The sequence below is a fragment of the Notolepis coatsorum genome (genome assembly GCF_963971535.1).
Source record: "Notolepis coatsorum genome assembly, chromosome: 10".
NCBI lineage: Eukaryota > Metazoa > Chordata > Actinopteri > Aulopiformes > Paralepididae > Notolepis > Notolepis coatsorum.
In genome coordinates, this window is record NC_140174.1 from 99,177,382 (window position 1) to 99,204,432 (window position 27,051).

The 27,051-nt window shown below is 43.9% G+C and overlaps 1 protein-coding gene across 2 annotated transcripts in view; it reads left to right on the forward strand.

Moving 5' to 3' along the window:
* Positions 1-3,572: 3,572 nt before the first annotated feature.
* Positions 3,573-27,051, forward strand: part of lnpep (leucyl/cystinyl aminopeptidase) — an 89,209-nt gene continuing 65,730 nt past the window's right edge. The window contains exons 1-7 of one of the 2 annotated variants that reach the window (XM_084323955.1): positions 3,573-3,666; positions 4,019-4,100; positions 13,201-13,295; positions 16,645-16,847; positions 17,609-17,720; positions 19,376-19,633; positions 23,245-23,435. In XM_084323955.1, coding sequence (XP_084180081.1) covers positions 4,073-4,100; positions 13,201-13,295; positions 16,645-16,847; positions 17,609-17,720; positions 19,376-19,633; positions 23,245-23,435 — 887 coding nt within the window. In that variant the 5' untranslated portion in view covers positions 3,573-3,666; positions 4,019-4,072. The remainder of the gene's footprint in view (positions 3,667-4,018; positions 4,101-13,200; positions 13,296-16,644; positions 16,848-17,608; positions 17,721-19,375; positions 19,634-23,244; positions 23,436-27,051) is intronic. The other variant, XM_084323956.1, reaches the window with a different exon arrangement.

Here is a 27,051-nt window from a genome sequence, read left to right on the forward strand (position 1 = left end):
TACGACTCGACACGTTCGTATGGAGTGGACCAAGCCCAAGACTCGGACCTCGGGGATCAACAGATAACCGCCGGTTGGTGACCGTTATGCACCAAGCCGAATCAGTACCGCAGCACAAGAACCACAACACCCCCTCGACGAAAGAGGACCAGTGGAAGATTGAGTGCCAGTACTGTGAGGGAGAACATCGGCTGTACCAATGCGACACTTTCGGGAAGCTGACCACGGACGAGGTGAGTCAGTGGATCAAGGACCACCGCCGCTGCTTCCGCTGCGCGCGCAGCCACCTAGCAGCTGAGTGCCGCTTGAAGAAGAAGTGCAGCAGGTGCGGTGGCACCCACTTGGAGGTCCTGCATGACATCAACAGGCGTCAGCCAGGACAACAGAGTGGGCCCGTCGCGGTAATGTACCATGCCGAGGCGGTGGCACCAGCACCAAAGTTCCACCAGACCGCTCCCTGGTGTCCCGACTGCTACAGCAGACACTGGGAGTCACGGTGCGACTCGCACCATATAGATTCTGTGTCACCACAGACAGGTGACAACCCCCCGGCAAAGGAGGTATGGAAGATCGACTGTACGTACTGCCGCGGAGGACACTGGCTGGACCAGTGCGACGTGTTCCCGGAACTGACCATCGCCGAAATGGAGCAGTGGATTGCGTCTGACCCCCCACAAGCCGGTCACCGCCGTTTCTTGTGCGAGGATAACATGATAAGAATAGCCCGACGAGGCAACCGACCAACAGGAGTGCTCCACATAGACCCCAAGCAGAGCGGGACCCCCCGAGTGCTCCTCAAAGTGGTCAGAGTGCTCCTGAGCTACGAGGACAAGGTCCTGGACACTTACGCCGTCCTGGACGATGGGTCTGAAAAGACTCTCCTCCTCGCTTCCGCAGCAGCCCAGTTGGGCCTGCGGGGTGTCAAAGATACCATGACCATACGCACCATCAGAAGGGACCAGAAGACCATAAAAGGTGAAAAGGTCTCCTTCAAGATAGCAGCGGTGGACCAGCCCGAGAAGCAGTATAGTATAACCAACGTCTTCACCAGCCACGACATAGGCCTGTCTCAGTACACCTACCCCATCCCACAGCTGATGGCTAAGTATGTGCACCTACGTCAACTACCTATACCGCTTATCGACGGCGCCACACCGACCCTGCTCATCGGCTCCGACCACGCGGACCTCATTCTCCCAATTGAGGCGGCCCACATCGGACCCAAAGGATGCCCAGTCGCGGTTCAGACCCGACTGGGATGGACGCTCCAGGGCCCCCTCTACGGACTTGACAGTCAACCCACGTCTACACGCTGCCTACACACAAAGGCGAGCGACACCGGCCACTCCCTCGTACAGCAGAGGCTATTGACATTAAGCGAGAGGCCCGTGAGAGAACCGTGGGCACCAGAGGGAGTTCGGAACTCCACCCCCCTCAGCTGCGCTTCAGACATAGCTGACCTCGAACCCAGCACCCCAAGCGACTCCTTGACGGGGCGGCCGGGACCGGCCCCTCCTCAGACGGGGTACAGAGCAAACAAGAGAAACAGAAGGAGGAGGAGGAGGCACAGCCAAGCACAGATCAAAGCAGTCTCAGGCCCGCTTCCTCCTAAGCCCCCCTTCATCCCGTCCAGTCGTCATGACCATAGACCAGTCACTACCCCGAGCTGCGTGGCCGGCCGGCCGCGTAAGCAAAGTGACCACTGGTGCCGACGGAAAGGTCAGAGTGGCAGAATTGCTCGTCCAAGGGCGGACCTACAACCGACCCGTGGCGAGGCTGATAGAGTCGCCAAGGCTCCCCGACTCGCTTAATGACGACCATGACCCCTGACTTTGTGAACTGCCTACCCTCACAACGGACATTGAGTAGTGGACAGTGCGGTTAATCTGTCTCTGCTTAGCTAATTAGGTGGGACTAATTAGGAGGCGGCTGTTACAAAGGGTCAGATTAAACCGAATATATGTATTTATTGATTGATATATATTGCATAATATTTGTATATCGTTTGGTATCCCTTGTGTATTCTTTGTACATATACACGGAATATCCCTTTAGCCTGGTACAGACCATAATATTTCGTTCTCTTATTGGATGGCGTGCCACCAGCGCCAGTGTCTTACCCCCAGAGTCGAGTTCAAAGCTACCGTCAAGACATGTCTGTACATGCCCGGTTCTGCCCAGGACTACGAGACAGAAATGAGGCTGGCACTAGTTTATTCCCCGTACATATAAATATGGCGCAGGTGAATACAGAAGTAGTTCAGTTCAGTTCAGTCTTAGTAACAAGTTGAAGCCTCACACTACGATACAACGTGCTGTGAAGTGGGCCCGTTTTGCCCCAAAATAGAGTCTTGTTTTATCCTAATACGTTTGTTCAACGTATCGTTCGCTCCTTACTAGTAAGCCTTCATCACGAGTCAAAGACCAAGTGAAGTGAGCAACTGTGCGTCTAAATAGAGCACTTATAGCCGCGTGCGAATAGGATAGTAAAGTATCAGAGCTTGGTTGAATAACGTCAAGTTCAACTTAGTTAATGTGAAGTGCCGCGCACCGGAGGATCTACACCGGTGAATGCAGAGCCCCTTTCCGGCTGGAGTATTATTATTATTGCTTTGTACCAGGCTGCTGGAGCGGATAAGAATCGTCTACACCCACTGCTGTGGGATCTACCGCGAGGAACATCATTCGAGCCCGTCTCTATTGGAGAGGCTGACCGGCTTCCACCTGTGCTGCACGCATACTGGGATTACAGCGGCTGCCTTTCGTCCGCTGATCCAGGGAGTAATACCGCCTCCCCGAGCAGGAGCTTATTGAGTCCCCGTGGAACCAGACTTTGCATTAGAGCATTTGCTCCCCCTGCTGGCTTACAACCGGTAGGAACCCCCCTACCAGTATCCCCTAGATATAATTCCTAATATTCAGGTTGTATTCTTATCTCATGCGTAACCAGAGAATGGACATTCACTATTGATTTGCCTACGCACATTCCTTTGCCTTATAAGCGCATCTAGAGTGAAGTATATTATGTATTCTTGCTGCTAATAAATACTTAAAGACAACTTTGTGTAGAACCGATTCATTGTGGGGAAGTGTTCTCATCATATACTCGTGTACGGTATGGCCAGTATAATGTACATAAGACGGTAGTGGTTTAATGATACCATACTTGATTAATACAGTCAGGGAATTGTACCCCTCAGTTACACATACTATGTACCTGTACTACTATTATTTATTATTTATATACATACAGAACTGCTCCACATGGTTTTTAATATATCATGCTTTAAGTAGGCTACTGTAGTTTTAATGTAGTTGGTGTTTTTTTATAGTGGTCTTTTTATTGTAGTTTTAAAAAAAAAATTATATATAGTGGTGAGTGTCTATGTATTGTGACTGTATGTTTGTCTTTCAACCACTGCACAAATGAAGTTCCGAAAGGAAAATAAAGTAATTTGAAGTTGAAAAAATTGAAGTTACAACAACTGTCGACAGGAGTTCTGCTTTTCAGCGACGCCCCCACCCTCTCAAGTCACGGCCCCGCCCTCATACAGAAACACCCAATAGAATCACAACCACACATTTGATAGAAAGCTGTCAACAACTGGGTCGAAGAGGAAGGAAGCTTGTTCTTTCGTTTTGATGACCAATGCGGTAACATAAAATGTGTGATGCTGCAGTGCATTCCCATTGCTTAAGCAAAATTTAGAGACGGCAGCAGCTATGCGTTATTATTATCATCACTACAGTACTCTCACGACGAGCCATGGGGAATAAAGTTGTGGAGGCTAGTTAGCTAACGGTAGCTAACCTTGTTGTGTCTGTCAGCCAGTGACAAGTGTCAGAAGTTCGCTAGCCCCGAGCTAGCACGGCTACCGCACGTAGTACAGTACGGATAGATTGCTATCTTGCATCCGATCGCCTACGGTTGGTGAGTCTAGCTAGTAAACCAACAGTAACATTACTATTTGGCTGACTAACATTACTGTTTGGCTGTCTGTCGTAAACGCTCATGCAGATCGCCTCCCCGTGGACGTGAGGACAGCTTCGACCGTCCAGATATCTCAATAACATGGATCCCTTTGACAGCAACAATGCAGGTAACGTTTAAGGATGGGAGATGCTATATGGCATAGTGGCTAACTAAAGCTAAAGCTAGCTGCCAGCTTTTTCTGACTCACTTGGGGAAACGCAGAGCAGCGCAAGGTATAGTTATGTAATCTCACAGGACACATTTTACAGACATGTGGATGATTGATTGATTGATTGATTGAAAACTTTATTAACAGATTGCAGAATGGGTACAATACAGTACAGCTCAATACACACAATTGTTAAGGGGATGCAGACCAGAGAAAGACTTTCGTCTCGTTTACATCAGGGTCCCCCATTTTCAATTCATCGTAACATAATATGACATACATGACATACAGATATACAGTACTGCTACATCTATACATTTATGACATACCAGATTTGCAAATACAGTACTGGATAGTCTGCTTCACATGTGGATCATGGCCATTATTTGTCCATAGAGTTCCCACACGTGACATGATGGCCTTTACTAACAATACTGTCTTCCCCCCGTGAGGACAAAGCGTGGGTTGTTAATCAGTGTAGTTTGTAGAGTTACACTAGTTTCATTCGAACTGAGCAACCCAAAGCTGTGGCAAATGTTAAACAGAGCTTGAAGACATGCTCTTTTCAGTGTCCCACAGCTGTTTGTCTGTTGGGCATACCCACTTGCTCATATTCCGTCTCCTGATGCTGGATGCACTACACTGTCTGTCCAAATTGCGTGTGCCTGGCTGTAATTAAGTTTAACACAGTTGAACTGTTTGCTGACTTTAGGGCTGTCATATAAATAGTGGCCTATGTTTTCTTTTTAATATTTGCGGGCAGCACAGATTAGGGCTGTGCCTGGTGATAGGAGGCTCACAGGCAGCTGCTGTATAACCTCTGTTATGTCTCTCTGGCATCTAGAGCTTATAATCAGACTATAACAGTTCACAGGCTCAACTATTCTACTACTCACTATTCCTATCGGAGCCTGATGGTTAGACTGACGTTTAGACAGTTTAATTTCAGCATGGTATTCAGCTAGATCTGTATGAAAAGCATAGCCCAAGGCTTAACCACAGCATACACACATTATCAGAAGTGTGAGATTTCCTTATCTTTTCTCAGTGGAACAGGAACACTGTTTTTCAGTGGAACTATGCACACACACATCTCAAAAGTAGGACTACAGTTATCAAATATGTGTGGGCCTATTCTGTTTTTTATGATGTGTTTATTGTTTTTATTTTGTGATGTATCCAACATCCAGAGTGGTAGACCCAGGGTTCGCACAAGGTCCTTGAAGTGCTTAATTAAAGTGCTTTATTTTTGACAAAAATAGCAGAGGCCTGGAATTCCTTAACACATCCACTGCCGGAAACGCTTTAAAACGTTATTGCCCGCCATGCTTTGACCGCCAGACCACGCTGTACAGCGATATTGAGATCAATATTTAATTTTTTCGCCCTGGCATTCATAATTCATATATACACCTCCGGCGCTGCAGCTGGACCTACGGCTAAAAAAAAAACAACGGCTCAATACCGCCGCCTGGTGGATGGTCGGGCGAGTTACACTGGTAAACAGGATATGGGGGCTGTGCCTCGATTAAATTCATCCGGCCGTCAGATATTGTTGCATGACTCCCGACAGACACAATGTACATATCGATCGCTTTATAAACTTAATAATCTATATGATTTCGGCGTTTATTGCGACATACAAACCGGAAATGGACCTAGGCGATCGACGTCCTATACCTGGGATCTTTCACCGCCAGTCTCATTGACGCACGGTAACGGGACACTGACGCTATTTTCAGCCCAATTGTTTATTCTTTTCACTGCAAACCGATCTGATCAATATATCACCCATACTACATAAAGCATTTACTGACGATCACGGAATTATAAACGACCCCCCCCCCCTTTCATCCGCGGAATATGACTCATAACGTATAGGATCATATACAGTTGAATTTTTTAATATAGCGTGTATCGGGAATAAACGGCAGTTGATAATCTATATATGCGTTTATGCCTATAACTCACGTTCTATGAATTACTGCAGAAAACGATAAAAACATACTTATATTCTAGAAGGTATTTTTGGAAGAATCTATGAATGAAAAAGTATAACGTTCCTACATCCTGAACGATAGATAATCGATGTTGAATGGGCCATAGTAATGTCAATTTAGCAATACAATTAAAAAAAAGTTATAGCCCTGCACAGAAGGTGAACATCTCCATAGGCTTAGAGTGGTGGCAGTGAGGCTACATTGATGGATATAACCGTGGCAGGGAATGTGTTAAACAGCAAATTTTTTAACAAGGTGCTTAAAAAGTCCTTGAAATTCAAATCAACCATTCGCATTGAAAGTTTTGTTCATCCATGATGATTAATTGTTCTGAATCAAGAAATCGTCTTGCGTGCTCTAACTGCTTTTCCTCATTTCTTTGCATGTGACGCTCTAGCTGGCAAACGGGTCATTTAAAAGTGAATTGTATCCTTCAAGTGTCATCCTTGAAAATGAAAAATAGTGCTTAAAAGTCCTTGAATTTCATTTTGCAATGTCTGTGGGAAGGGAACCCTGCCGTACAGAAGGCCCTGTTTCTATTTGTTGTCTGTTGTTACCTGGCCTCAGTGTGGCCTTTTGGACCATCTATCTATAGCCCTGTGACTGCCGGGCAGAGACAGTTGGTTAGTGAAAACAGTAGGGCTGTCTTAAATACTTCGAAGCTTCGAAGCTTCGTTCGATGGCACAAGCTTCGAACATAAAAAAAAAGTCCCACGAGCAATAGCAAGTGGCCGGACAGAATAGGGGACGGACTAAGCACTTCCGGCCACTTCCGGTTTTGGCAACTCGCCGATCAGCCACCAGGTGGCGGTATTGAAGCGTTGCAGAGTTGAGCGGAGTCCTACAACACCAGCAAAGACTCCGTGGGTGAAATGTGAATACCATGACGAAAATATGAAATATTGATCTCAAAGACGCCGTAACCCGTCATTGGCAGATTACGCATGGCGAGGAATGACGTGTAAACACGTCATCGGCGGAGAAAGGGTTAACATTTTTTTTTATTATTATTATTTTTTGCCTCCAATCTTGCGCCTCCATTCCAATGAAACGAAAGTAAGCGGCGCCTTCCCGCCTCCATTCCAATTAAACGAAAGTAAGCGCCGCCTCGACTCCACCTCTCTACAACAAGCACATGGAGATTATCTGTGTTGAAAACAACAAGGACATGTGCAGCAGACATGTCGACGAAGAAGCGAAGCAATGCCGTTTGTTATTTAAGACTATGTCGGACAGATTTGTGTTCATTGTGCTGCTTTTTAAAGGGGAACTATTTTACTATTCCTAGCACTATTTGGGCAACTTTAAACAATTCCTGTCAGTCTATTGAAGACATCTGTACGTTTAAAAAAAAAAAATGCATTGGTTTATATTTCTAATCAAGTACTTAAACCCATCATTTTTCAGCCACAAGAAATCAGGCTGTTATGGCCTGGCTCCGCCCATAAGCACTTTGAGTGACAGTCAGTCGAGAGAGAGAGAGAGAGAGAGAGAGAGAGAGGGGGTGTAGACAGACAGACAGACAGACACCCTATGTCTATACGTTGTGTTAGTTTGCTGCTGCTATGAGAGAGAGAGAGAGAGAGAGAGAGAGACAGACAGACAGACAGACAGACAGACAGACAGACACCCTATGTCTATACGTTGTGTTAGTTTGCTGCTGCTATGAGAGAGAGAGAGAGACAGACAGACAGACAGACAGACAGACAGACAGACACCCTATGTCTATACGTTGTGTTAGTTTGCTGCTGCTATGAGAGAGAGAGAGAGAGAGAGAGAGAGAGAGAGAGAGAGAGAAAGAAAGAAAAAAAAGTGTAAACACTCTGCGTGTCCTCCCGGGAGAGGGAGCCGGGAGGACACGCAGAGTGTTTACAGTTCTCTCTCTCTCGGTTCGGGAGCATGAGCTGTCTGTGGCGCAGCGCGGTGGTGGACTTGAGCCGGGAGGACAAGCAGAGTGTTTACAGTTCTCTCTCTCTCGGTTCGGGAGCATGAGCTGTCTGTGGCGCAGCGCGGTGGTGGACTTGAGCCGGGAGGACACGCAGAGTGTTTACAGTTCTCTCTCTCTCGGTTCGGGAGCATGAGCTGTCTGTGGCGCAGCGCGGTGGTGGACTTCCTCGAGAGGGAGAGGGAGACGCAGAGCGTTTACAGTTCTCTGCTTCTCTCGCTCGGCGGGCAGCTAGAGGGGGCGGGTGTTATTATGCAAATGCACCATATGACGTCCCATATAGGCAAATTTTCAGATGACTCACTTGAGGGAGGGACATTATTGTGAGGGGAGAATTGGAAGAATGCGCCAAATCGAGAATTAGAGACATAGATTCTATTACTAAGTCCACATAGCTAGAAAATAACCCTAAACACAGGAAAAGGTCATTTATAAGATAGTTCCCCTTTAAAAGTGTCCCGACCCATATAAAAATATGTCTTAATAAAACATGCTTAATTAAGTCGAATTCTGCCTTTGTCTCTATCAACTACATATAAATATTTATATAATTGTTTGCTTGATAGACGAAGGTTGCAACATAATTATGTAATGTCATGTCGTTGGCTGTGAGAGCAGCCCCACTGCACCCAGGCAGCGCAGCCGAGTGATACCTTGTTGGCTGCGTCACAGTCACGAAAGGGGCTACTTAATTAATTAATCCAATCCACTTTATTTATAGAGAACATTTAAAAACAACAAAGTTGACCAAGTGCTGTACAAGCCCCACAACATAAGATAAACAAAAAGCAGCAGACACTAGGTCTTTAGACGTGTACTCTGTTTACATATCCCTACATAAGGAATGCCACAGAATTTACATATTCATTTGCCCTACGGCAGTTTAGCTAATATTTGTGAACATTACCTGATTTCTCCTTTAGACAAGACATATTCAGATTCAGCTTATTTTTATTGTCATGTCAGTATATACAAGATTATTTAGTCTTGGTTGGGACCATGCCGCTGCAACATCAATAAAATATGATGGAAATACAAGAATAGAATGAAATACCGGTATACTTGTAAGCAATAAAAATAGTATGAAGTAGCAGCAGGAGACAATGTTGAAGTAGCTCTGAATATAGCTCTAAATATAGTACAGTATAATATAGCTCTAAATATAGTGTTGCCTTCTTCGCCATGTGGTCGGCGTGCTAGTCCCAGCCAGGTGAGGTTCTCTGTGATATGAACACCAAGGAACTTAAAGACGTTGACTCTCTCTACCACTGACCCGTTGATGTTAGCAGGGTCTAGCTTCTCTTCTCCTATCCTGTAGTCTATGACCAGCTTCTTGGCCTTATCCATGTTGAGAGAGAGAGCTTGTTCTCCTGGCGCCACTTTGCCAGGTAGGTCTCCCGTAGGCCGCCCCGCTCGCCGCTGGGAGATGTGGCCTGGCACTGTTGTGTTGCCAGCCTACTTAATCACCGCGTTAGAGCTGTGTGTGGCTGCGCAGTCATGGATGTACAGGGAGTAGAGGAGGGCGCTGAAATCACAGCCCGCGGGGTGGGGGCTCCTGTGTTGAGGGTCAGGGGGGCAGAGGCGTTGGAGCCCATCCTCATCCCCTGGCGTGTGTCCGACAGGAAGTCCAGGATCCAGCCGCACAGGCCGGGGTCGACTCCTAGGTTCCTGAGCTTGATGTTGAGTATACGTATGAGTAAATAAGATCCCAAATTCAAGGGGATACTCTTGTGATTTCTAGACAACAGCGATGTGCGAATTCTTAACCTTTAACACTAGGGATGTCCCGATCCGATCACGTGATCTGGATCGGGGCCGATCACGTGATTTTCCGAAGATCGGGATCGGCAAAAAAAAAAAAAAAAAAATCTGCAATTTTTTTTTTTTTTTTTTTTTTATTCAACAAACATGACCATGTTCACGTCTTAAACTCATACTGAGGCCTTAGTTTTGGTTTTAAATTGCATCATCATTCATTTATTTATTGTCACACAGAGCAGAAGAATTTAATTTTGCCAAAACAAACCAATAGTATCCAGCTGCAGAACGGCAGACCAGCCACACTCTCAGACCCAAATAAATTTTTTATTTTTTTATCCCAATTTCTTACATTACATTCACCCTGAATGTTGACGTTATCCAGGTGAAAAGTTAACTTCATAAATCATTTGATGTATAATTAAATCAAAGGAAATGCGTTTGGGTCTGAGAGTGTGGCATGTCCGCCGTTCTGCAGCTGGTTAATATTGGTTTGTTTTCGCAAAATTCTTCTGCTCTGTGTGACAATAAATAAATGAATGATGATATGCAATTTAAAACCAAAACTAAGGCCCCAGTATGAGTTTAAGACGTGAACATGGTCATGTTTGTTGAATACATTTATTTTTTTTACATTTTTCTTTTTTGATCGGATCGGGAAATATCGGTATCGGTAGATACTCAAAATCACATGATCGGGATCAGATTGGGAGCAAAAAAACGTGATCGGGACATCCCTATTTAACACGTTCACCTTTAATTCGTGGCGTTGGGGAAATGAGCGGCAGCAGTGAACACACCTCCCACTGGAAGAGTTTCAGAACACACCTCCCGCTGGAAGAGTTTCAGATTGTACACACAGATAAATGAGCGACTTACTGTGTATCCTGTCTGTTCTGTCACATTTCCCCCGTGAAACAGTCAGGGCTGCGCTCTCGCTGCATCACCACGACTGTCTGAGAGAGGTCGGTGGGTTCGCTGCTCATAAGAATCTGATGAGGTTATTATGGGCTTAATCTTTGTCACCTCTTCATCTGGAGATTACTCACTGGCCACAACTCTGCTCCCTGCCTATTAATAGACGTATACAGCAGCGTAGACCGGACAGAACACGTACTGACTGACCAGGCAGGTTTCTCCTGGCATATCTGGGCCTGTGCTGCGAGTCTCCTGGTGACTTTTTGAGACGATAGGCGATAGTTACAGTGGGTGACAATATTGTCACAAGGAAAGAAGATATTACCTACCTGGGTTCCATCCTAGAGGCAAATCTTTCCTGTGACAAAATGGCATCCAATGTAATAAAAAAAGTCAACCAACGAACTCGTTTCTTGTACCGGATCTCCTCACTGGTAAACAAGAATACCCTGAAGACTCTAGCAGGAGCACTCATTCAAGGGTACTACGACTATGCTTGCACCTCATGGTACCAAAGCACCTCAAAGGCGCTAAAAACAAAATTACAAACATCTCAAAACAAACTGGTCAGACTACTGCTTGACCTTACTCCAAGAACCCACCTCACCCCTGCCCACTTTGACAACCTAGGATGGCTTAGAGTAGACGACAGAGTACAGCAACTTGCAATGGGCCTGGTCTACAAGATACACTACACGACCAAGGTACCCATGTACATGACTAAATACTTCCCAAAGGTCAGTGAATACCACGATCACAACACCAGAGGGAGCTCCACAAATCATGTTAAACCCAGATTCGGCTCAAACAAGGGACTAAACACGTTTCGCAATTATGCCACATCAATGTGGAACGCCCTACCCAAAGCTGTAAAGGAATGTGAATCACTACCCACTTTCAAAAACACTCTCAAAAAACACCTAAGGGAGACTGCAACTCGAAACTGGCCCCTGTAAATGTCCGAACACAACCCCCGCCAATGTACAGTAAATTACCAAGTATGGTCTTGTCAATAATCCAATGTACAGTGTTGTTTGTACAGTTGTACAGTGTCCCCCACCCACCCCTCCTACCCCCCCCCCCCACCCACCCAACCACCTCCAATGTACAGTCCAATGTACAGTCCCATAATCCAATGTACAGTGTTGTTTGTACAGTTATACAGTGTCCCCCCCCCACCCCTCCTACCCAACCCCCCCCCCCCCCACTCCTACCCAACCCCCCCCCCCCCCCCCACTCCTACCCCCCCCCCCCCCCCCAACCACCTCCAATGTACAGTCCCACCCCCACCTACCCAATCCAATGTACAGTTTCTACGCCTAATGTATATACTCTTTTCTTTCTGGACTCTTTTTGTATCACAAATACAGTACTGTAATTGCAAATCTGGTATGTCATAAATGTATAGATGTAGCAGTACTGTCTATCTGTATGTCATGTATGTCATATATGTTACGATGAATTGGAAATGGGGGACCCTGGTGGAAACAAGACGAAAGTCTTTCTCTGGTCTGCATCCCCTTAACAATTGTATGTATTGAGCTGTACTGCACTGTACCCATTCTGCAATCTGTTAATAAAGTTTTCATTCATTCATTCATTCAGGCTCCACAGTGTAACACAGGGACCGGCACTATGTGTGTCCACTGTTGCTGCATCATACCCCCACATTAATGAATCGGGACTGAGACGGTTCTGTCTATTCCATGTACAAGTATGAGTGGAACGTGCATGGAATGGAATCCAGTGGAAGCGTAAAGGGACTTGGAAGGTTTGCTTAGTATGGGGCCAGTGTGTTGCTGCTTTATTATTGCATTAGGAAGTTGAGCATTTTTCAGCTTGTATGAAGGGACACAGAGGAGAAGATTCTACTGGGTGAAAATCACATGGGTTTATTTGGACAAGACTTGACCCCAGTCATCACATAGCCCAGCAAATTACCTACAGTGGGACGTAGCATTCTGTCAGCTTTCCTCCCACATTAGGCTAAACCACAGAGAAAGGCTAAATCTGGCTTTTATTTCTTTCATCTCAATTATGTTATTCCTCTGCCTTTTTCACTCCCGACAAGTGACAACCCACTTTCTTTTTTTAAATCTTTTATAGCTGACATCTCTAACTAGGCTGCTGCACCTAGTGTATGTGGGTCAGAGTACCAGGAACTGCTGCGGATGGTTTACCAAAAGGAAATAGACGGATTCAGTCAAGTGTTTTGTTAGACGATGCTTTGTGCTGCCGCCTGCACATCCAGCGACAATGACGAGCCTTTGTGTTGCCTTGGTTTTCGCTGCCTGGCTTTCCACCACATGAAAATACACAAACCTAATGACATAAAGTATGTGTGTGTGTGCATTTTTCTCTTCTATCATTCTCAGCATTCTGGCGGCTTTAATTTCATCTCTTTTTTTGCTTTGCACCTTTTCCTTGTGTGTTGCAGAGCGAGAGAACTTGCCCAGGAACATGATCGAGAACAGCATGTTTGAGGAGGAGCCCGATGTTGTGGATCTGGCTAAAGACTCCACAGCGTTCCCGGTACTCACACATCAAATCAAAACAAAACAAAACAAAACAAAACAAAAAATAGAATCCAAAATAAAATGTAAAATAAATAAATGCAACACTCCCAGACATACCCCACGTGAAGGTAAGGGGGGAAAAAACAACTAAAAACCTAGCAATAGGAAAAAAGCACCACAGGCAATGTGGAGGGGAGAAACCTTAGAAGGGCCGTTCAAGGGGGGGATCAACTTTCTTAGATGTCAGTGATAGTAGTGTTGCTATAAAACAGGCTAAACACAAATATGGACATGCAATAGCAACTGGGGTACATAAGAACATTTTGAAAGATTGAAAATAGAATAGAGCTGATGACACATGATCCTCGCTGTCCATTTCCAATACAAACCTCGGCTCGGTTAGCCTTTTTATAGCCTTTTATCGCGTGGCAGAATTCATATCGCCGATGTCATGTGAAAATCGTGTAACTTTGAGTCCTTTCATTAGCCTGACACACTGCATACAGACAGGGAGCAACTTGGATCAACCAGTCACTAGAAGTCCATTCATGTTTTAAAGGTGCTGTAAGTGGTATTTAGTTTGTTAAAATAAGTGGTCCACATGTTAAAATAATAGCTCTACATTCCGACAGCCATCACTGATATAGAGTGTCTGGTCAGTAACATGGGCCTCCCAGTCCCTCCAATCTGCAGTAAACAGCCATCACTGATACAGAGTGTGTGGTCAGTAACATGAGTCTCCGCTCTGCAGTAAACAGGAAATAAATTTTTTGGTATCCTTCTCCCACTTTATTGAATCAGGCGAGAGAACTCCACACTGCAAAAAATGGTCTGATAAAATGAGATACAAACTAGTTTTAAGCAAATTTGAGTTTGAAACAAGTAAAATAATTACTGTACCAACAAATTTGAATTGGCAAGATTTTTTGAAATAAGTAAAAAGGTCTACAGTAGGGTTCTCTCTCCTGATACAGTGGGAAGGGATTCCAGAAAATGTATTTTCTGTTTACTGGGAGACCCATGTTACTGACCAAACACATGATGATGACTGTTTGAATGTAATAATAATAATAATAATAATTTTTATTTTTAGTGCACTTTACATTTCACAATGAAATATCTGAGTACTACAGGTTAAAAACAAAGCAAAGCTAAAATAAATTGAATAAAAATTAAAAGCAACAGATAAAATAAGCAAAGCTAGGGGCAATACACAAAACAAAGACAAAGTGGAATTAGCCAAAGGCTGTATTAAAAAGGATGGTTTTTAGTAGGGATGTCTGATATTATCGGCCTACCGATATTGGCATTAAAATGTGATATCGGAAAATATCGGTATCGGTTTAAAAAAAAAAGAAAAAAATATATATATATTTTTTTACATTTCTATAACCTTTATTTACTCAGGCAAGCAAGTAAGAACAAATTCAGATTTTATTTATTGTCAAAAATATGCATAATGTTGTGTTAATTCCACAACAAGAGATGTAATGTTAATTACCTGAAATTATTCCGTTTTTTGGGGGGGAATTCCTGCATATATCGGTATCGGTTGATATCGGAAATTAGGAGTTGAACAATATCGGTATATCGGTATCGGTAAAAAAGCCAATATCGAGCATCCCTAGTTTTAAGGCCTCATTTAAAAATGTCCACAGACTGTGGAGCTCTCGGGTGGTCAGGGAGACCATTCCACAACCTGGGAGCAACCAAGCAGAATGGCCGATCTCCCCTGGTACGGAGCCTGGTCCTGGGTGGAGGGACAACACATACACACACCACATTATTCGGCGAAGCAGCCCAGCGCACAGTCCATTATTCCTCGAAGCAGCCCAGCGCACACACATATTCACATACACCACATTATTCTGCGAAGCAGCCCAGCGCACACACACCACATTATTCTGCGAAGCAGCCCAGCCCAGCGCACACACATGCACACACACACACCACATTATTCCCCGGAGCAGCCCAGCGCACACACATTATTCTCATATATTTCTGAAATGCTGATGCAGTTTTTTAACTTTGATGTGACATTGTTCGATTGAAGCTCATTGCCATCATTCTCTCGCTAAACAACTTGTACACAACTTGTTTTCATTCATTCATTCATTCATTCACACCTCGTTGTTTTTGTGAGTGGCCACAAGCAGCTGTTTAATTAGCTCGTCTGACCATATTTCTATCAGGGCTTTTACCTCCTCATTCACCCACGTCTGTCCACGAGACATGTTCCACCCGTGCTTGTTTTGCAGTGAGTGCCGCTGTGTTTGTTTTGTTTCCTTCTACTCAAGATGCACAGTTTATCGGGTCACTTCCTATATTTGGTCTTGCGTTTGGTCCGATGAGCATTCACACCACAAAAGTACGCACCAGGGTTCACTTGGAAGTGAACTGAGACCTACGTTTTCAGGCGGACCAGAGTTAGCTTTAACAGAGCTAAGCGACTGGGAGTAACTCTAGTTTGTTGCCTGTGAGAAGTTATTTGTGAACATTCAGCAATCATTGTCCATCAATTCAGATGGCCAAATTGCCGTCCACCTCCTCAGTCATGGCTCCTGACTGTTAATATAGATATTGCAGCACGTTAGAGCCGCGTGCCCCGAGCTGCATGGACCGTGACTGACATCTGTGCCTAAGTGCAAGTTCCAAGTGTAATCTCTAATCCTCAAAATTCTAAGTCCCATCACCAACCGGCGAGATAGCTTGCATGCTGTGCCATGCTAGGTTTCTTATATATTGGAATAGAACAACCCATCAACCATGTTGCTCGCTCTATGTATGGCACATCGATCCCCTACTAAAAATCATTATATCGTTAGCCTCATACGATAATTGTAATTTTTCACGATTTTTGGAAAAGAAGAAAAAACACATTTTCCAGCACATTTACTTATGTAATTATGGTATGAGGCTAACGATATATTTCTTTCACAAATACATGTGAATGAAGAATGTGTTTCTCATTTCCTGTAATGTTGACTCTCTGGAGATATACTAGGTTTCATCTGACGGCATCTGTCCTCTCTCTCCCCCCCCCCCCCCCCCTCTCTCTCTATCTCTCTCTCCTCTCTCTCTCTCTCTCCCCCCCCCTCTCTCTCTATCTCTCTCTCCTCTCTCTCTCTCTCTCCCCCCCCCTCTCTCTCTATCTCTCTCTCCTCTCTCTCCCCCCCCCCTCTCTCTCTCCTCTCTCTCTCTCTCTCTCCCCCCCCCCCTCTCTCTCTATCTCTCTCTCCTCTCTCTCTCTCTCTCTCCCCCCCCCCTCTCTCTCTATCTCTCTCTCTCTCTCTCCCCCCCCTCTCTCTCTATCTCTCTCTCCTCTCTCTCTCTCTCTCTCTCCCCCCCCCCCTCTCTCTCTCCAGGCGTTCCCAGTCCTTGACCCAGATGAGGGGGCGTACGAGCCCCGCAGCTCCAGACTGCTGGTGCGAGGCCTGGGAGAGAACGAGCTAGACGAGGAGGAGGAGGACTACGAGTCGTCCGCCCGTCTGCTGGGCATGTCCTTCATGAACCGCAGCGCCACACACAGACCAAGCTCCTCCCCCTACGTCCGACAGGCCCCGCCCAGGTGACACGCTCAACGCGGTTACGGTTTGAAATGTCTGCTTTTTGGCTCATTTAAAACCGGCAAATTCAGCCGTCCAGGAGTTTTCCAAAATGTTTCCCTTTGACCTGGTTTTAAAAAACGTCTTGGGAGTAGCTTAAAGCGACAGTGTCTATTTCTGGCACCTGCCAGCCACAAGCGGTACCGCCTCTGTGTTTTCAATACATTTCCCATGAGCCTCTTTGCTCTGTTCGTGTGCTTTATTTTTCTTTACATGCAAGACTACAAGACTTTTTGCAGAATGAATTCTTGGTTTCCTGGTGGTCAAGGTGGCTGCATATTTGTTTTCCATTGTTGCAAAAAATACCCCAAGTTTTGTGTGGGAAGAAACTATGGTGTCTCGTTGGCTCAAGGCGTACTGCTGGTATCACAAGAAGGCTGCCTAAACCGTGTCTCACCAGACCATTTGAAGCTAGAGCAGCGAAGGTGAGCGACGCGTTGAAGCATTGGTGGTTTCAATTTGCTCTGTACACGCTCCAGAACTCCATTAACTAATAGAAAAAAATACACATTGTCGCTTTAAGTGTCCTAATGATGAGTGTGTTCAGTGAATGGTTGAGAAGACACCATGATCTCCTCTGCCTTGTTGACTATGGCTGCGTTGTCAATGGAAACTTCATGGAGATTCTTATTATGAGCGTTCAATGATTTAATTCCAAAGTTTCACCACTAAACTAAAAAGTTTCCAAAACAATGCACTAACATTATGATTCTGCTGGTCTCAGGTCATGTTCGCGGCCTTCCGCTCGTTCCATGGTGGTGTGTGTGTTATTCCTGGTGATAGTAGCCTCCATGACCATGGTTCTGTACTTTCTACCTGGATGCACATTTACCAAGGTAAAAAAAAAAGAAGAAAACAAAAGCTACTTGAATGTTTAGAATAGCTTACAGTATACTCAACCTAGACCATATGAACTCTGTTGCCTAACTTGCCTATACTCAATCCATACCATAGGAACTCTGAACTCTGTTGCCTATACTCAATCCATACGTATCTACTGCCTACAACTGTCTTACCACATATGTATATATATATATATCTTTTAAAAGGTTGCACTGCACTCTTTACCTTTTTCCTGAAACAATATTGGGTTGGGTTGTTCAACCCATTACTTCTTCATGCCGTGATGCATGAAACAGTGAAATTGGCCACATGAGCTCTTCTGATGAGGCACGAGATCAGTGCTGTGAAATCCGCAAAAGGCCACGGCCTCATTTCTGGAGCATAAAATGTGAACCACGCAAATGTAAGAGAGTTGCCTTGCTTTAAGAAATATTGGCGTTTTCTCTTCAGTATGTACAGTCACCCCCCACGGCTACAGGGCGCCGGTCTTAAAAGCGTAGCATAGTGCAGCTTTAAAAGCTTTTTGTTATAGTTACGTCTTTGCGTTCCCTCTCTTACCTATTGCCCCAGGGTCCTAGCTGCCTCCCAGTTTGAGCCACTGGCTGCTAAATTACTAAATGTAAACGTGGTTAGATGCCAACTTCATTTCATTGTACTCTGTACTTGTACTTGTGCAGTGACAATGCATTTAATCTACCGTACTTTTCGCACTATAAGCCGCACCTGAATATAAGCCGCAGCAGCTAAATTGAATGATGTGTACATATATAAGCCGCACTGGACTATAAGCCGCAGGTGTTTTAATGTTTAATTACCATATGTAATTGGCATTGGGACACAATACTGTCGGACAAATAACAAGAATTAACTCATTTACAAGTTGTATTAAGTTTAGCAAATAAGGGAACAGATATATAACATTTCAATGCAGTCAAAAAAGCAATATTTAGATTTTAACATTTTCGCGTTTGGTCACGTCGAGTCACATATAAGCCGCACCGTTATAAGCCCCAGGGTCAAAACATTTGGGAAAAGGCGCAGCTTATAGTCCGAAAATTCCGAAAATTTATCAAATCTTATATATATTTCTTTTTTCACATAACATACAACAACAAGACATACCAGAACACAACAATATAAAGAACAAATGATGAAGCAAATAAAATATATATAATAACAATCAACAGATCAACAGACAATAACAACAACATTTGTGGTCACAAGACAAGAGAACAGGAAAAACAACAATCCAACAAAAAAATTATAAAAATACTAAGACATTTCTTCCCCCACTCCCACCCCAGGACCCCTCAGGACCAACCATCCCGATCTCGCTCTGCCGCTAGATCACTGCCGATGCCCACAAATTTATGTTAGATTATTTAACTCCAATTACCCGAGCTGTAGAGATCTGCAAATAAATTACATCCAAGAATGTTAAAGCCCAATTAATTATTGTAAGTTTGTCGGGTTGTTTCCATCTCATAGTTATACATTTTTTGGCTGCTGTAAGTCCCGCTAAAACAAGAATCTAATAACATTTATTGAACATGTATAGATATCCACACATTCCTAATATTCATTTGTTTCTTAGTCTCTCTTTCCCCCCTCTAAGTCTCACACACTAACCCCCCCCCCTCTCTTGTAGACGGGTTGCCCTAAGCCCAACAGCACCACTCCCGTGGAGCCAGTCTACCCGTTGGCCACCAACGGCGAGGTCTTTCCTTGGACAAAACTCCGGCTCCCCGCCAGCATACAACCTCTCAACTATGACCTCACCCTGGAGCCTGACCTCGGCACCTTGACCTTCACCGGCCAGACTGTCATCAGCATGTCCGTGATGCACAACACCAAGCGCCTGGTCTTGCACAGCGCCGACCTCGTCATCACCAAGGCTACCTTCCAGGTGGGACTGACCAGGAAAACGCTTTGAGTGTTTGACATGATGGGATTCTAGAGGGGATTAAAGGGGAAGTTCACCCAAAATCTGGTGTGGTTTGCCTAGTTTAGCTAAAAAAAAACATTTGAAAAACTCAAAAGCAATGTCTCTTTCCAGATATCATGACACGGTTACTCAAGATAATCCACAGACCTTGTTTTATGGAGGAACTATTTTCTACTAAAGTACACCCACCATGATAATGCATGGGGGAGTACCTCTGTAGAAAATGCCTCCTACTGTAAATAAAAAATTACTTGTATACTAAACTAGGGCTGACCTTCGATTTTTTTTTGGAATTCGAAGCTTCGGGGCCGAGATTCGATTTTAATTCGAAGCTTCGAAAAAAAATAATTTAAATTTTAAACACTTTTTTTTCTGGCTTCCTATGGAACAACAGAAAACCTAGAATCAGCCATAAAGAACTTATAAAACCAAGAAGTAGTGGAGGAATAGGACTACCAGATATCCACCAGTTATATTACATAGCATATAACTCAAGATACCCCTTGCAGTGGGCTTACACTAGTGTGAGACAGATTGGCAGCTGGGAATGGCTTGAAGAACAAATTATAGAAGAACATAACAAAGATCTATCTCTTTCAATGTTGTGGTATAACCCAAAAATCACTCCCAGACTGGACAATCCGCTTTTAGAATTTTCATGTGAAATAGTGAAAATCTTACATAAACGCCTGACCTTTAGTGGATATTCCTTACTGTAACTGAGGGGTTACAAAACCCTGACTGTATTAAAGATTGTGATAGATTAAACCACTGCTAGTTATGTACTTTAATTACTGGCCAGACAGTACATCAAATATAGACACCCACAAGAACACGGCATGGACAAAGAAATAGTATTTGAGGGTAATTTATTATTATTAGGCAACGTTAGGTTACAGAATGAGAATTAGGGTCGCGCTTGTATAGCGAAGAATATACGTAAAGTCAGTCAATAGCATGAGTCACTAAGAATAGCAGGAATCCTACGATGGGTCTAAGTTGACACCACCTGTCGTATAGTAGCAACTAGATAGGGCAACACTGGTACCGCCTGGAGACAATGGGTTCCCTCCGGGGGTGTAAGGCCTGGAGGGTAGAGGAATGTTCGGGTACTCCGTCTGATTCAATGAGGAATAAAGAGACTCCAGGTACAGGAGTCGGTCCTTGTAAATCCCTTGATCAGCAGCAAAGTAATAATTGTAATCCAAATGCTCGACAGCATTGATGACAGCTAGCCAGCCTCCGTCCACGAGGCAGGCCCGAGTTGTAATCCTCACGAGGTTGAATCCCAAACGATAGTGGAAATCAACGATGCTCTTCTCCGGGTACCACGCTCCAAATCAATACAATCCAACCAGTAATGGTTCTGCAATCGCCGACGCCGATTCTCCTGTGTACATGTCCAACGGTTCTCCGCCTAGGACTCCTCGGGTGCGGGCGATGTATTTAGGCCACACACCCTGGTTAAGTACACTAGCTAAAGACACGACGAACCGCTGGGTAATGCTACACACGAACGAACTGTGGCCGCACGATATACAATAAATGAACGACTATTCACTTCACATTAGATTAAGTCGAACTCAACGTTACTTCATTAAACTCTGACACTTTTACCATTCTATTCGCACGCGGTTCTCAATGCTCTGTTAGACGCAAGGTTGCTCACTTCACTGCACGTTGACTCGTGGTGAAGGTGGGTAAGGTACTGAACGAAGACACGAAGCTAAGCACGGTGTGCGCACCTTGCGCTGTATTTATACTTAAGTGAATATCTAGTCCCAACCTCAGTCCTTGTCTGGTATCACTACGCTGACTCCGGGCATGTTCCAACATGCCTGCACTTGTCTTTGAACCTGCCGTTGGGGGCTTGCGCGCTGGCGCCTGGGGGCGCTGTCCAATAGGAGAGCGAATATTACTCTGGTTTGAACGCAGGTAAAGGGATATTCCGTGTATATATATAAATAATATACAAAGTATATCAAACAATAAAGGTAGATTCTCAGTTTAATCTGGCCCTTCACAACACTTACCATCATGTCTATTATGGAAAAACCTGTTGCTTTCTGCAGGAGGTAAAACCCTTAAAAATAATGTATGGCAACAACATAATATAACACAGGTGGGGCAAGTGATCGAAAGGGGAAATATGATACCTTTTAATGAACTTAAAACACAGTTTGGGCTGAAAGACACAGAATTTGTATCTTATTTACAAATACAATCAGTTATTAAATCATTGTTGTCTAAAGGCATAGCTATAGGAACAAACAGTCTTGGAAGAGACATTAAGGGGAATTACAGGCAGGAAAGGCATTGTCTCTGCAATGTATAAACTATCATGTTCAACCACCCCTGATACCAATACCCAAACTAAAGTCCAATGGGAGCGAGACATGGGTATACCCATATCTGAAACACAATGGGAAGCAGCACTTAGGAATAGTACAAAAATATCTAAATGTGTTAGATATAAAATTATACAATTAAAGATACTACACAGGGCCTATATAACACCCTGTACACTGAATAAAATGAATCACACCCTACCCAAATTGTGCTGGCATGGGTGTGGAGTAGAGGGTACGCTCATGCACTTGCTGTGGCACTGCCCGCTTGTTAGGACATTTTGGTTGGACATTGCTGAGGACCTGTCAGTTACTCTCCAAATTGACATTAATCCTTGCCCTATAACGTGTATATTGGGTGTAAAAATGGACACTGCTCAAGCAAAGATTGTAAATAATATTGTAGCACTGGCTTTTTTAGCATGCAAACGGATTATTTTAATGAACTGGAAAGAACGCAAACCGAACTGCTTCAGAGAGTGATAGGGTCGATGGCCTTCAAGGTCCCCTGAACTTTATTAGATCACTATCTGGAATATGTTTGTGTACTGAACCTTTGTAACACTCTGCAACCCCCCTCCCCTCACCCCCTTGTTATTATTATTATTATTATTATTATTATTATTATTATTATTATTATTATTATTATTATTATTATTATTATTATTATTATTATTATTATTATTATTATTATTATTTTTGTCTTAGTTTGTCTTGTCATGTATGTATTGTCTTGCTTGTGAAAAATAAAAACTTTAAATATGAAAAAATATATATATATTTAAATTTTAATATACAAAAAAAAATTATGTTGTGGGACATGTACAGCACTTTGTTCAACTTTGTCAGTGCTGTAAAGTTTAAACCTTTTTAAATCTTAGACAAACTAAACACTTTGCTTTCATGAAATATTGTAAGCCGTCATTTGAGGCTTTATAAAAGCAGCACAATGAACACAAATCTGTCCGTACCGAGTCCAACCTCATCTTAAATAACAAACAGCATTGCTTGTTATAGTTAACATAGAGAGCCAGTTGATTTTGCAAAAAAAAAAAAAATTATATATATATATATATATATATTTTTTTTTACATGCCCATCGAACGAAGCTTCTAAGTATTTAAGACAGCCCTATACTAAACAAACAATCACTTAAAACACTGATGTTCTTATGCCATGTGATAAGGAACAACTGTTGACTCTATTGACATTTTTACTTCCCAGATTGGCAGTGGTCAGGCCAGTAATGTGACGGTACTGGAGTACAAGGCTGCCCAGCAGATAGCTGTGAAGTTCCCCGAGGAGCTGGTGGCTGGCCAGCACTGTGTCTTAACCCTGAGCTACGCCGCTAACCTCTCGCACACCTACGACGGCTTCTACAACAGCTCCTACACTGACCAGAGTGGAGCCAGAAGGTATGTGCAGTCTATGTGACTACCAAACAGCATTCTAAACACTGGAACCAGAAGGTATATACAGTCTATGTGACTACCAAACAGCATTCTAAACACTGGAACCAGAAGGTATATACAGTCTATGTGACCACCAAACAGCATTCTAAACACTGGGACCAGAAGTAGTCTATGTCAGGGGTTCCCAAACTTTTCAGGCCGCGACCCCCAAATAATGGTGTCAGAGAGCCGCGACCCCCACTATTATAAGGACACTTTTTATTTTAAATTTTTTTAATTTATTTTTAAATAAATGGTGTCAGAGAGCCGCGACCCCCACTATTATAAGGACACTTTTTATTTTAAATTTTTTTAATTTATTTTTAAATAAATGGAAATGTATGGTTGAACCATGCACATGTTCAAACGCACACACACTATAATAAGCATTGGAGGCTTTTAACCAGGGCCGGACTGGGGAAATCATTCAGGCCAGGAAATATAGTGCAAAATATAGCCCCAGTCAGGCCACTTTTTAAGCAGGGGGTCTGGGGTCCCCCACCAGGAAATTTCTTGTTACAAAGACTTCATTTCCTGCATTCTGGTGCAGGATTTTTTTTTATTTGTACCCTTTAAATGCCAGTGTTTGTGATGGCATCACAAATTATTGTTAAAAAACAGGCTAGCATATGTATGACTAGCAACAACACTGATTTTTATGGATTTTCAGTTTTTTTGTAATGTCAGATTGAAAATAATACAATCTTTTATTCAACTTCAGCCCTGATCATAACACCACATATTCATTTTATAATTCTAACCCTTTAAATGCCAGTGTGTGTGATGGCATATATTTGCAATATATCAAATGCAAAGTAGAATTTTCTGGGGGGGATTATTACAGGCTAGCATGTGTCAATGATTAGCAACAACAGTTTTTTGTAAGGGTCCCGCCTCCACCAATCACATGCGGCTCCCTTTGTGTGTGTGTGAGAGAGAGAGAGAGAGAGAGAGAGAGAGAGATAGTTCTCCAACGTGTGTGAGTTGCAGTGATCTCCTGGTTGTTCCCCACCTAGGTTATCTAACTATTGCGCTGCTGCAACTAGAAACACTGGCCTGGCCGCGTCTATTCTTTTACCAACGGATTTCCAGTTCCGCGTTTGCGATCTGATTGGCCACTGACGTACACTAGTTCTGCCCCCCGGTAAGTTCCCCACGCCAGTTCTGCACACGCAACTCCGCGGTAAACAGCTGTTTCTGTGGGGAGAGAGAATACATGACCCATGTGTCTAATGTTAACACTTTAACTGCCGGGAAACGCTTTACAGCGTCATTCCCGGCCATGCTCAAGTTGCCGAAGGACGCTTTACAGCGTCTTTAACACTTTGGCTGCCATGGGTTAAATTCATTATCAACCGTAGGTTGCCGGCTCTATTTGTCTATAGAGAAAGTCCCCTTCTTTGCAGGGCTATAACTTTTTAAATTCTATTGCTACATTGCCATTATTAGGGCCCATTCAAAGTCCTATATGTATTGTTCATTGTGTAGCAACGTTAAACTTTTTCATTCACATATTCATAGTAAAGTATGGTCTAATGTATAAGTATGTTTTCATCTCTTTCTGCAGCTTTCTCCAGAACGTGATCTATAGCCCCAAATACATTATATTGATGATGCAATACAGTTTTATGGCAATCAGCGCGATATAAAAAATTCCAACTAGACGTACTTCTAGAAGTTACTACACGTCATCTGATGTTGACCGGATGGGCTAGGGGGCGTTTATAATTCCGTGGGCAGCGTTATACCAATCATCTAATGTGGGTCAAATGTTGATAATAGCAGTTAGTATCGAAGACGGTAACTTTACACGCTAAAACTCACCCCAGTCTCCGCGCGCCGTTGGGCGATCATCGTAGAGTAGAAATTTTATCATTATGGGATGTAGATTTACCCGGTCCATCTCCAGCTTGTATAATGGTATATACGTCCAAATCATGTTGTTTATCGAGTTATTGGCAATCGATCGCTATGTAGTGTGACGAGCCAGAGTCCCGGGACATGTACCGAGTGCCCGGAAGTAATACGGCCGTCCAGCACAACCTCTACGGCACTTCCTGTTAAGCGATTGCGCCGATCGGCCACCAGATGGCGCTCCTGAACCGCCAGAGAGCTCAGTGGGTCCTCCTGGTGGATCTCAGGCCAGCGGAGGGGACATATGAATCCGATCCCAGATTTTTGAAATATTGATATTAAAGACGCTGTAAGGCGTCTTCGGCAACTTGAGCATGGCCGGGAATGACGTGTTTAAGCGTTTCCCGGCACCCAAAGTGTTAATATCAATATTTCAAAAATCTGTGATCGGATTCATATTTCCCCTCCGCTGGCCTGAGATCCACCAGGAGGACCCACTGAGCTCTCTGGCGGTTCAGGAGCGCCATCTGGTGGCCGATCGGCGCAATCGCCAAACAGGAAGTGCTGTGGAGGTTGTGCTGGTCGGCCATATTACTTCCGGGCACTCGGTTTGGCTGCCGGCACTCTGGCTCGTCACAATATATAGCGATCCATTGCCAATAACTCGATAAACAACATGATTTGGACGTATATAGTATTATACAAGCTGGAAATGGTTCATCAGGATAAACATCCCATAATCGAAAACGGTCTACACCACGCTGATCGTCCAACGGCGCGAGGAAGATCCGGTAAGATTCAGCGTTATTTGTGAACGTGTTCCATATAAACTGTCATGATGAACATATGACCCACACTAGATGAATGATATAACTCTGCCCACGGAATTATAAACGATCCCCCGCCCATCCGGTCATCATCAGATCATGCGTAGATCATTCTAGAAGTACGTCCAATTGAAATTTTTTATATCGCCCCGATTGCCATCAAACTGTATTTCATCATCAATATAATGCATTTGGGGCTATAGATCACGTTCTGGAGAAAGCTGCAGAAAGAGATGAAAACATACTTATACATTAGACCATACTTTACTATGAATATGTGAATGAAAAAGTTTAACGTTGCTACACAATGAACAATACATATAGGACTTTGAATGGGCCCTAATAATGGCAATGTAGCAATAGAATTTAAAAAGTTATAGCCATGCAAAGAAGGGGTACTTCTCCATAGACAAATAGAGCTGGCAATCTATGGTATATCATGAATTTAACCCATGGCACCCAAAGTGTTAACAGAACAGGTGCGTGTGTGAGAGAAGAACCCCGCAGCGTGCACGATACTTCAGCCTGCATGCAAAAAGCATAAAAGCATTTCAAATTCCCCGTCACAACATTTTGATGTCGAATTAAGTTTTGAGGAGAGGAAGCTCACCTGAGGGGAAACTGCGGCTCGCTCTTTCTGCGCGAAGGCGAATTTGACCTACCGGTAACCTTCCTCAGTTTGAATACTAATAATATTAATAATAATAAACGTTATTTGTATAGCACCTTTCATACGTTCCGCATTTACTACGAGCGCGCACCAGTCGGGACTGCAGCGCACGCAAAACGGCTCACTATGGCATTGATCTGCCCAATTTTGTGCTCGTTTTATGCCTGTCTTTTTTTTGTACTGCTATGAAGCACTTTGAGCTGCAATTCTTGTATGAAAGGTGCTATAC